Below are 11,629 nucleotides of genomic sequence, written 5' to 3' on the forward strand. Positions count from 1 at the left end.
TGGAGGGCCCAGCCTTCTTGGGTTAAAAACTCTACAGGGATCTACATGCAATTTTTCACCCCACTGGCAGAATAAAACTGAGAGGTACCCATATTTATTAAAGATGGGATCACGTTCACACCTCTTACCTGAGTAGCTTGGATGTTCACATTTCCTTCTCTTAAGAGCTTCCAGACGACAGCCATGTCTTCGTCGGTCTCTGCAGAAGCCAAGGGAGTGATCATCACAGCAGTGTAGCCGGCTTTGTTCTGATGGTCAACATTGCAGACACCTGCAGGGGGAGCAGTAGGCGCTGGGATAGCTCCTGGGTTGGGGGGGGGGGGGGCGCGGGAGGGGGCAGGAGTGAGCTTCTGCTTTAGCAGAGCACAGTTCAACAGGGCACTCCCTGCTAGTTAAAAGGCCATGGAGCAGAGCGATCTTTTCCCAGTGGTGGAGTCAGTGTTTACATTTTTAGCAGCCTTTAAAAGTGGCTAGTTTTCTTTACAAGTTTTCTGAAGCTACTCAGCAAGAAAGGTCCAACAAGGTAGTAGAGTCAGAGATGGCCAAGGGGTAAAATGACCAGGACTGTTTCCTAAAGCAGAGCACATGACATGATTCCCATTTTACAGATGAGGATACTGAAGGTCAGTGAAGCTTCATAAACTGCCTGAGTGAAGATGAAATGAGACCAGAACTCAGGTAAGTCTGGCTCTCACCCACCGCTCACCTGGCCACCCATCACCCACAACTGTCATTTTAGGCTTTACTCTAGGTCTGTGTACAACTCTTAAGTTGGTGGCAGCGTTTTCATGTCTTTTCCAAAGGCCTAGTGATATGTTGGGCAGTGTGCCAGGTGGCATGAAAAACGCCACAGGAAATCTTTCCAGGAATAAGCATCTTATTTGAAAAATTGGGGAGGGGGGAGGCCTCCATACACATTTGGGTTAAAGCAATTAAGAATATACATTTCAAAGTAGAATGAAAAATAGCACATTTTAAATATTTAAATACTTAAATAAAGTATTAGTTGAGAACTCAAAGGAAATATCTGCTTTGTAACCCTGGGGATATGCATTCATATCTCGCTGCACCAAAGGTGACATAGGTCATCAGCTTCTTACCTATTGTATAAATGATCCCACTTCTTTTTTTTAATTTATTTTATAAATTTTTTTAAATGTTTATTTATTTTTGAGAGAAAGAGGGAGAGAGAGAGAGAGAAAATGAGAATGAGTGGGGAAGGGGCAGAGAGAGAGAGGGAGACACAGAATCCGAAGCAGGCTCCAGGCTCTGAGCTGTCAACACAGAGCCTGACGTGGGGCTTGAACTCACGAACTGTGAGATCATGACCTGAGCCGAAGTCAGACGCTTCACCGACTGAGCCATCCAGATGGCCACAGTCCCACTTCCTAAGGGCAATACCATGTGGAAAACAAAATCTTTCCCATGCTGTTGCTTATCCAAAAAAGCTATGTATCTCTTTTGGACAAGAAAAAAACTATCTCTATAGATCAAGTCATTTAGTTTTTCTTAGCATTTCCTCTGTAGAATGGGGATAATAATAGAACCTATGGGGTTACCATGAAATTTAATGAGTTAATATATCAAAAGAACTTAGAACAGTACCTAGCACATTGTAAACAGTCAGTAAGCACTTACTGTTTCACTAGTATAGTATTCTTATTTCTGTATCCTTGCTACTTGCTCATGAAGACTTAGGTATTCATTGTAACAAATATGGTTTATGAAAAAATGCATAAACCTACAATTAGGGTGACTTATTTACAAGTTCTGTACTTGGGGTAAAAAAACAATATTTGTTTGACATTCGCTCCACCCCACCTCAAACAATTTTTCAGAAATGTCCCATTGTGATGCCAGGATGCCAGTGGATACAAAAAAATCAGTCTGGTCCATTTATCATCAGTAAGCCCCTCTGACCACTGTCATGACCAGCTGGGCTATGAAAGTCGAATCTAACTCCACACGTTGCCTCACAACTTTGCCTTGATAAAGATGGGAATATCTGCATTGCCTTGTTAATGACTTTTTTATTTTTACCTCTTGACTATCTTGTGTTTGCTTGTGTTTTATTTTTACCTCTTGACTATCTTGTGTCTAGCTGTCTTGCTAGAATACGGGACTGTTTGCTGTAAACAGTCCTCAGATTACAGTTCTCTTTACTCTCTTCAGGAACATGACTTGTAGCTCAGCAGACTAAGGACTGACTCCTCCTCAGGGGTTCAGAAAGGGGCTTCACCCAGGGCTTTCACAGCAAATTCTTCTGAGCAGCCCCTAGGGAGTAAAGCCAACCCTCTCTGGAGTCAAGAAGAAAGACTCATGACTGAGCACGCTCCCCTTCAACAAGCTTTCTCCCCTGCAGCGGTGTTCTGGCAAAATAAAGGATGGATCACATGGGTGCCTGGGTAGCTTAGTCGGTTAAGTGTCTGACTGCGGCTCAGGCCATGATCTCATGGTTCGTGAGTTCAAGCCCCACGTCGGGCTCTGTGCTGACAGTTCAGAGCCTGGAGCCTGCTTCGGATTCTGTGTCTCCCTCTCTCTCTGCCCCTCCCCTGCTAATGCTCATTCTCTCTCTCTCTCTCTCTCTCTCTCTCTCTCTCTGTCTCTCTAAAATGAATAATACTAAAAAAAAAAAAAAGATCACAAAGGACTAAGGTGGTAGAGGTGCACCCGCTGGCTCCATTCTCAAAAATGACGAGTCACTTCAGTGTAGCCCCTTACGGTTTGTAGTGTGCTTTCTGGATGCTTCACAACTGCCTGGGATGGGAGCCTAAGTTTCAGAGTGTGACTGGTCTGTCCTCCTCAATAGCCCTTCTACATTGAGGGAAAGTAATGGTACCTTCAGCCCGTTCTCCAGCAAATCTTCATTCTTTGTGCTTATGGCTATTTAGCTCTATCAGTAAGTTAAACAGAAAGCTTCCAGATCACTTTAGGGTTGGTGAGAACTGAATGGATTCTCAGTCCACACCAGCAGAAGTGCACAACAACCAAAGTTTAGGGCATCTGTTCTCTGGCCTGGCCCACCTGGAGAACTTCTAACAGGCTGCAGGTCTGAGCTACTTGAAGATGAGGGCTCTACATTTCCAGTCTTTGGATTCTTCACGCACAGGGGCATGTTCCATTGAATTATGTGCCTTTCTCAGTTGAGCTACCCTTTTTGTGGTATGCGTGAATCCATGAAGAACTGAAATCTAGTAAAATTGGCTCAATGTCAGAGTTGGGACTTTATCTTCCTCTGATGATGTGGAAAGCGGAAAGAATTTTAGGCTGTCATTAGGTCCATCACCTATTCATTCCAGTAAAAAGTTTCAAGGCTTCTTAAGGGACCTTTGGAGTATTGGAATGATGAGAAGGAGCCAGTCACGAGAAGGGTTTTAGGGAAAAGGGTTCAGATAGAAAGAGAAAAGGAGGGAATGAGCATGGTGAGTTTGAGGCCATCTGACTGGAGTGGATGGAAAGAGAATGCATGGTGGTGGCTGAGGGAGCAAATGCACGCAGGAGTCTTGGATTTCTGAAGGCCAGGCTGAGGAAGTTGCCTTTCATCTTAAGAGACATGGAAAGCTGTGGGAGGAATTTAAGGCAGGGTGGATAAGATCCAAGTTGGGGGAAAGCTGTTGGATCTAGAACTGAGACTCCCTGATGCCCACTTAAACTCCTCCTCTAGCCTCCTACATAAGGTTTACAGATCTATCATGTGCTCTAATTCCTGGATGCCAGGAATGGGAAGAACAAGTCAGTCGTATCAATTTTAAACCCCAGCAGCACACTTAGTCATTATGTGATCTTGGGATCACGCAAAAGCCTATTGACTTTTCTGAGCATCACTTGCATCACTTATAAAAAATCGGAGTAATCATCCCTATTGACAGGAGTTACGAGGATTAAGTGAGACCTCATTTGCCAGGGGCTTAGTAGAGGGCCTACTCTGCGGAGGATCATTTGGGGTGTTAAATCTCCTATAGATACTCTCCTAGATATCCCACATACAGCCTTCGTGAACTCCTAGATGACACTGGACCTGGACATGCCTTCAGTCAGCCCCATCACCCACCTGTCCACACTGTCACTCCTAGGCCACTTGATGTTGTCCCACACAGCAACGTGAGGATAGTAATACCTACATCACAAGAGCGTTGTGAAGAATAAGTGACATAACAAAGGCACGGTGGTCTGGTCCACTTCCTAGAATACAGGAGGAACTCAGGACAGTGAAGCATCACCTCCCTGGAAGGAAGTGGCTACAAAAGTTGCCCTTCAAGGAGGGACCCGGGCTGTGCAGATGCACCTGTTTCTGACCTGTCTCCAGCAGCAGCTTCACCACAGAGAAGTTGGAGTGAGACACACTATAGTGAAGAGCTGTGTTCCCGTTGCCATCTGCCATGTTCACAAGCAGCTTCAGGAAGTGTGGGGAGTGGGGCTGGACCCCACGGAGGTAGGCCGCCACCACAGCAGGGCTAGACGACTTCCGGCTGGAGACACGGAACCACTCTTGACTGATGGTGTTCAAGCTCTGCCTCTGAAATACCAACAGATTCCAGTTCCAGGAGATTACCTGGCCTGGGGTGCTCCAGCTGGGGTGTTCCTTCCCACTAGGAAAAGTCAGCTTTGGATGCTTCACGGCTAGCCCTTCAGCTCCCTGTAACTCCATGTGACTTACTCCTGGAGGGATCAGAGCTAGTGGGGTTGAGTTTGCACCTGTGTGATGAGCCCCCCATGTGAGGTAGAAAGAGGACTGGGAGAGCAAACAATAACTGGTGACAGTGTCCTAGGTGACAGTTTGAATCTACTGTAAGTTTAGCTTGTGTCCCTTGTATGCACAGGATAACCAAGGCCCCGTCTTTCATATAACCAGCCAATATTGACCTTAGCCCAGACTCTATCAGGACTTTTGTGTGTTTTCAATAGCCATAACTAGCAAGTCACAACATTTTTACTAATGGGAAAAATGCATGCTGAAAGCTAAGATCAACAACATGGCCAATTTATGCTAGAAAATAAAACCCAAACAGCTGTGCTTGAATTATTTTTGGCTTTTAAGCTTTGCTAGAACCTTCAGAGAAAATGATTTAACAACCCATGGCAGGACCTCACTATCTGCAGTATTTAGCTCCTTTGGAACCATCGATGAGGAGAATTCCAGACATAAATGACATCGATTCTCTGTGTTACATGACCTACATGTTTAAAATAGAACATGTTTAAGTTATTTATGTAAGGGGGAGGAGAAACCATGGGGATGTGACTTCACACTCATTCTGGAAAGGGACTGGAGTTGGAGTCACTTAAGCCAATGTAGCCAAGCTTAAGTCCTGGCTCAGTTGTATGACCTTGGAAGTCATGTAGTCATTTTGAACCTTTCTCAACTACCAAATGTGGGTGAAAAAGAGGGCTGGGTCCCTAACCTGTCCCTGGCTCTACACAGTGAGGTCTTTGTACAACCTGCTTTGTCTCGAAGGTGGGGTGGGGGTCGGGGGTACTTTGAACCTAACCTGGGTGTGGTGTCAGGTTTGCACATCTTCTGTCACTTTTCTTTTTCTGTTTCTTGTTTACTTTATTTTTAAGTAAACTCTATGCCCAGTGTGGGGCTTGAACTCACGACCCCAAGATCAAGGGTTGCATGTTCTACCAACTGAGCCATCCGGGTTACCCTATGTCTTCTAGGCAGAAACAGTGGAATCTTTTGTGGCTGAAACATTTTTTATATATCAGAATATCTCCCTTTCCTGTGGAATCTTCAGGAGAATCTGGAGAAAGATCCTAATATTAAGGAACATACAGCTTAGTTCTGTAATTCATTCAGAACTACTTATTCTGTAACTCAGAATAAGTAACAGGAGTTTCGATCAACATCCATCCACATCACACACTGGTTTTTTAACAATCTGGGAACAGTTGTTTGCAAAATCAGCTGAGATAAAATAATCAAGATGGGTTGGGCTGAATCGGTCATTTTTTACCCCTAAGCCTCTTCTGCAAGGGAGAACAAAATGGGCTCTAAAATGCTTATGGGTTGTTACACACTGGGGCTTACCAGCTGGCTCTCATGACTTGGGAAAATGTGTCTGTGCCAGTATTTCTTGAGTAAAAGTAGAACCTAATGGTTATCTGTTTACACCTCTGTGGCCATTAAGGCACCAACAGATATATTTTCTTGCTTTTGGTCTCTCAACCCATAGGTACACGTCAAGAAAAACAGTATAGACTACAGAATTAAATACAAGGGCTTGAGGGTAATGAAACATGCTGCCCACCGCCCACCTTCATTTTATTAATGAGGTGAACTGACTTGCTCAAGATCTCACAGAGGTCCTGGGACTAGAATCCCGGTTCCCATTCCACACGCTCTTCACTCTGCCCACAGCTCTCTCCAATTGTGAGGTGATTTTGAGCCTAAGCCACACAGTTTTGTTTTGTTGATTGTTGTACACCTGATATTCAGGTGCAGCGCCTGATAGCCCTCGGTAGTGCCTCTGAGCACCAGGCTGCTTCCTGGTGCAAATGCATCGGTTCCCCTCTCCCAGCATAACCCATCACCTAGGCAGCAGAGTTTGGGCAAATGAAGGCACCCAGAGGAAAGGGACTCCGTGCACACCCACACTGCCGCCTCAGGCGAGAGACCAAAGTCACCGAGCTGGAACTAACAGCTTAAACAGCACGGACATCCTTCCATGACAATGAAAAATCACAGTACCAAGAGTTGGTCGGTGGTGGCCCCACTTTCTGGCAGATGTTGGCTCAATGCCCGGCATGCACTGAGGAATTCTTCTGAAGGCTTATATCTAAAGAAGAAAAAAAAATACACACATATATATATGTATATATATATATATATATATATATATATATATACATATATACATATATATATCTTCATATTAATAAAAAAGAAAGTAATCCCCTACCTTGACTTTCGCTTCTCAGCGGCTGAAACACCCACACTGAGCAACTTCCCAGGACAAGGGATATTACACTGAATACAGCCTCCCACAATGAGGCTTGGCTTCTGAACTCTTCTGAAGAGTGAGTCAAGCACATTGCCCTTTTAATCCTGCTGTTTTCAGGAGGAGGGAGTAGATCACCAAAGCATTCTGGGGGCCATGGGCCTAACTGCAATTCCTGACATGCTGGGAAAGGAAGGGCTGTCTTCCTGACTTTGGCTAAAACATTTTCTGCCTCAGTGACTTGAAAAACCCAAAGAACCCAATCCATACTAGCAAATTTTGTCAGGTTGTTCTTTCATGAAGGGTACCATCAATGCTAACAGAGTCAATAAAATGAAAATCAGTTAAGCTGGGATGCACTCAATGATGAGCACTCTTCCCGTGTTAGTATAAGGGCAGACAGACCATCCCAGGGTAGGACTTAATGGCATTGGTCACCAGGAAGCTCTACCCTCATCACGTCTTTATAGTGCTGCCATGTTGGAGCAGCCCTGTGTACCCACTTAGCAGTCAGATCCCACTCACTGCTCGTCGCTACCCCTGGCTGGGTGTGGTAGTGATGATTATGGTACTTACTATCCTTATTTCCACTATTTCTTGAGAGCCTACTGTGTGGCAGGCACTGTGCTAGGCATTTTACATATTTTTTCTCATCCAGTCCTCAGGTCAAACCTATCAGGTGGCTGTTATCCACATTATTCCAAATGAGGAAACTGAGGCAACCACAGTTTAGGTGCCTTGTGTAAAGTGACCCTGTGGCAGACATAGGATTTGAATCCAAGTGTGTCCAACTCCAAAGACAGTACTCTTTTCATCATGTGACATGACCTCGCATCTCTTTCAAAGACGGGGTTATGTCAACATGGCCAACGGGAGAGGCAGAAAAGCATATGGGTAAGAATCAGAAAAGATCTGGGTCAGAATCCCTGCTCTGCTAGCTGTGTCACTTAACTTCTCTAAGCCTCTGTTTCCACATCTGTAAAGTTGGGATTATAATAATTTCTACCTTGCAGGATAATTAAAAGGATTATCTAAGATAGTACATGTAAAGTCCTTCACATTTCTAGTGCTGGGACCATGTTAGCTTTACACGTAGCGCTCTATGACAGGATATCCCATGAAGGCAGGAGTACGTCTGTGCCTAACATAGATTAGAAACTCAGTAAATCTGGTGAACAGAGAGAAAGATGAACAAATGAACAAATAATGGAATAAAAGGGGGAAGAAATGCCCTTGCTCTTTCTCGGAGGATCAGTGCTCCCATCCGTGCCCATCTGACTCACCTCTCAGCCTTGGGATGGGGGAGGTCTTCAGGAGGCCCACCGTCCTGGCCTGAGGTGCTGGTGCCCTCTGGGATGCCCTGCCTGGCCTTGCAGCCGGGGTGGGCCTCCTTGCCCTGCTTGTGTTCTGTGCCATCACATTTCTTCTCAGCCTCGCTGTCAGACAAGTCTTCCGGGGAGCTGTCCTCACCGCTGGTCTCCTCGCTTGAGGTGGTCTCATAGCTGGAGAACAAGACAAAGGTCACTCATTCTGTGCTTCCTACCCAGTGCCCAGGTCAACACATATAAGAACCAGGTGGGCTTCAGATAATAATTCCCAGCTTGCTAAACCACATCTCCATTCTCTATACCTGCAGACCTGGGTGAGGGGACTCCCAGGAACCTTATGTCAGAGAAAGATGTAGTTAAGAGCTGTGGCTTTAACACCAGAGGCCATTTTGGGAGAAAAGATAATTAACTGAGCTCTTTGCAGTGAACATGTAAATAGCCCATACCCTAATTGGCCAATGCATTTGGAGGATTCAGACAAGCAATCCAAGATTCTCACAGAAGCATTTTTTCGGGAATCCTAACGTGTTGTCTAGAGAGGGGCCCAGATCTAGGCAAACATCCCCACTCCCACCCTGGATCCTCTGAGTTGACTGACAAATCATCACGTCTCCAGGTGATTATGAGGCTTCCATTTAGCTCCCCTGTTCTAGCCCAGCTGACCTCTGAAAGGAGGGACCCATCTGTATCTACTCCCAGCAGGGTTCCATGGGAAACCTGAACAGTCAGGGTACCTGAACCCAGCATCTGCCTTTCCTGGCTGCAGCCTGTTTTAGCTATTACTTGCAACAGCAAAAGCAAGGGCACGGGCCCCTTGACTTGTGGCCCCTCCTCCCCAGGAGTGATCCTTATATTCAATTATGTGCAACTCCACTGAGGTGACAGACCACAGACCATGAAGAGAAGTCCTGGAAGATTTATTGATCCTTCTGCCGATAGTCAACAGGAGACCCCGAAAGAGGATGCTGCAGTTAGGATGAAGATTTCGGGTGCTGGGGCCATTGGACACTGCCACAGAGACCAGGGGAGACCAGTGGCCACGGCTTCCACAGAACCCCCTCATGCCCTTTCTCTGAATGATGGTCCCTATGGAAGGCCCCTGTGCTCACTGGATTTGCAAACCCAGCCTGCTCCTTGGCGTGTTCACATTCTGTCTTGTTTAAACCAGATATTTCTTCTATTGTGCTTGGAACCACCTTTCACTTTTGTGATTAAGGGAGTAGGGGACAGACTACATTTACCAAGCTGTTCTTGTCTTACAGTTGCTTCCATAAAGACATCACCTGGATGTCAGTTCATTCATTCAACAGAAATTTATTGAGCACCTACTATGTGTCACACATTGTTCTAAATGCTATACCAAAGTACCTGTCCTAATTGAGTTTATATTCTAATAGGAAAACAACAGAAAGTAAACGTGTAAACAGTATAATTACATAGTGATAAGAACAATGAGTAAGATAATAAAGGACCATGGGATTGAGTAATGGGAGGAGGGGCTACATTAATTAGAGCAGAAGTTTTTTTCACCCTGGCTGCACATTATAATCACTTGAGGGGATATCAATTCCCAATATCTGTGCTGCACCCCAGACTAATTAAACTGGCGTTTTCAGGGAGGGGACTCAGACGTTGGTATTTTTAAGGCTCCCCCAGGGTTTCCAAGGTGCAGCCAAGGTTGAGAAACATTGGACTAAAGTGACAAATACTGAAGAATATCTGGGGCAGGAGCACTTTAAGAGGTGGGGGAGATGGATGGAAGGACAGATAGCAAATGCAAGGGCCCCAGCATGGGCCCAACTTGGCACATTTTAGGGAAGAGAGACAGGAGCCAATGGTAGACACTGAGGCAAGCTCTAGATGCAAGATTGACTTCCAGGTTTGGGCACAGGGCAGGCACTGTCAGGGGCATTTCAGAAGGGGAGAGAGAACCTGCTTTTAGACTTTGAGATTAGGCTGATTCTCCTTTCCTGTGCATGAGCTGGCGAAAGCTGAAATGAGTGGCAATGAGAACAGCAACCCTCCTATGACATCCCATTTCCTTATATCTGACGTTTTCCTTGCAGAACCTGCAACAGTGCCATCGCTCTTATTTGAACCTGGTGTCTTCCTTCTGATCTGACCTGAATTAAGCAGGGGTTCCGACCCCTTTGGGGCCACCACCGGAGCCTGCCACTGGCTGGGTCATGTGCCCCTCCTTTAGGCCTACACTTCTTCCTCTACACATCTCAGCATATCAGCATTTTCTCTTTACTTCTTGTCTTCTCCCTGCCCTGTCCAAACTATGAGCTCAGGGCAGGGACCATGATTTATTTCACTTTTTTTATGACTGACACCTAATACATTTGTTGACATTTAATAAATGTTTGTTGGATGACTGGTCTAGAAAATACTCTGAATCCAGGGGCGTCTGAGTGGCTCAGTCCGTTAAGTGTCCGACTCTTGGATCTCACTGTTTTGTGAATTTGAGGTCTGAGTCGGGCTCTGTGCTGGCAGTTTGGAGCCTGCTTGGGATTCTCTCTCTCTCCCTTTCTCTCTGACCCTACCCCACTCATACTCTTTCTCAAAAAATAAAATAAAAAAAAAAAAAAGAAAGAAAATATTCTAAAGCCAATGATTTACTCTCTAGAATATATAAGGTTTGATTCATGTTCTGAGTCAATAGGCATTGGTTGCTTTTCTTCACGCTAAAAGATGTCGGATTGGTTTGCAGTAAGTTAGTTAAAAGGAAGAAAAAAACCTAAATGGATGAAATTTGAAGTTCAACAAACTAAGAGTTTGTCCTGGTTTCAGTGTTTGTTGTGCAGATTAAATGTCTTCTGTAAAGGGCCCATGTGCTCCCCAAATTCCCAGAAGCCACCTGGAATCCTGGCCCGGGGGGCACCAACACCGAGACATTAAAAGCACGGGATCCGACAGACCACCACAGCGGGCAAGGAGCCAAACACATGCAAACCCAAGATGGAGTTTTAAAGGGCTGTTAATTCCCTTGAAGAAAAATGAGAACCAGATGCTTCCCCCTAGGAAAAGAGAGCACTAAGGACAACAGCGGGATGGGAAGTGTGGAGGGGGCAGTCTGGGCTTCACGAGCGATGCTTACCCACCGTTAACCCCAACAAACTGAAGGTTCTTTTTGGTCCCATTACCTCCTGCACGGAAGCCATAGTCTTTCTTTTTCATTATGGATTTAAGGCTGGTCGACGGGGAGATCTCTAGGCAGACACAACATCACAGGTTAGAATGATCTTGGGGATGCCCCAGAATGCAGCAAAACCGGTACTCTTGCTTTGAGCGGATACACACTGAAGATATGTAAGGGGGTAGAAAGGGACAGAGCACTAGATAATGTAAATCAAATAT

General features: G+C 45.4%; 1 protein-coding gene and 1 long non-coding RNA gene across 4 annotated transcripts in view; one reads left to right on the forward strand and one right to left on the reverse strand.

Moving 5' to 3' along the window:
• KANK4 (KN motif and ankyrin repeat domains 4) overlaps positions 1-11,629 on the reverse strand; it is a 37,180-nt gene that overhangs the window by 8,517 nt on the left and 17,034 nt on the right. For both annotated transcript variants that reach the window (XM_007089865.2, XM_007089867.3), the window contains exons 4-8: positions 11,370-11,481; positions 8,225-8,443; positions 6,692-6,779; positions 4,297-4,516; positions 129-271 (exon numbers count right to left, since the gene is read on the reverse strand). In XM_007089865.2, the coding sequence (XP_007089927.1) occupies positions 129-271; positions 4,297-4,516; positions 6,692-6,779; positions 8,225-8,443; positions 11,370-11,481 (782 nt within the window). The remainder of the gene's footprint in view (positions 1-128; positions 272-4,296; positions 4,517-6,691; positions 6,780-8,224; positions 8,444-11,369; positions 11,482-11,629) is intronic.
• The window catches only part of LOC122241406, a 35,667-nt gene that overhangs the window by 8,013 nt on the left and 16,025 nt on the right, over positions 1-11,629 (forward strand). For both annotated transcript variants that reach the window (XR_006221536.1, XR_006221535.1), the window contains exon 2: positions 609-678. This is a non-coding gene — a long non-coding RNA (uncharacterized LOC122241406). The remainder of the gene's footprint in view (positions 1-608; positions 679-11,629) is intronic.

Source organism: Panthera tigris, chromosome C1 (assembly GCF_018350195.1).
Source record: "Panthera tigris isolate Pti1 chromosome C1, P.tigris_Pti1_mat1.1, whole genome shotgun sequence".
Lineage (NCBI taxonomy): Eukaryota > Metazoa > Chordata > Mammalia > Carnivora > Felidae > Panthera > Panthera tigris.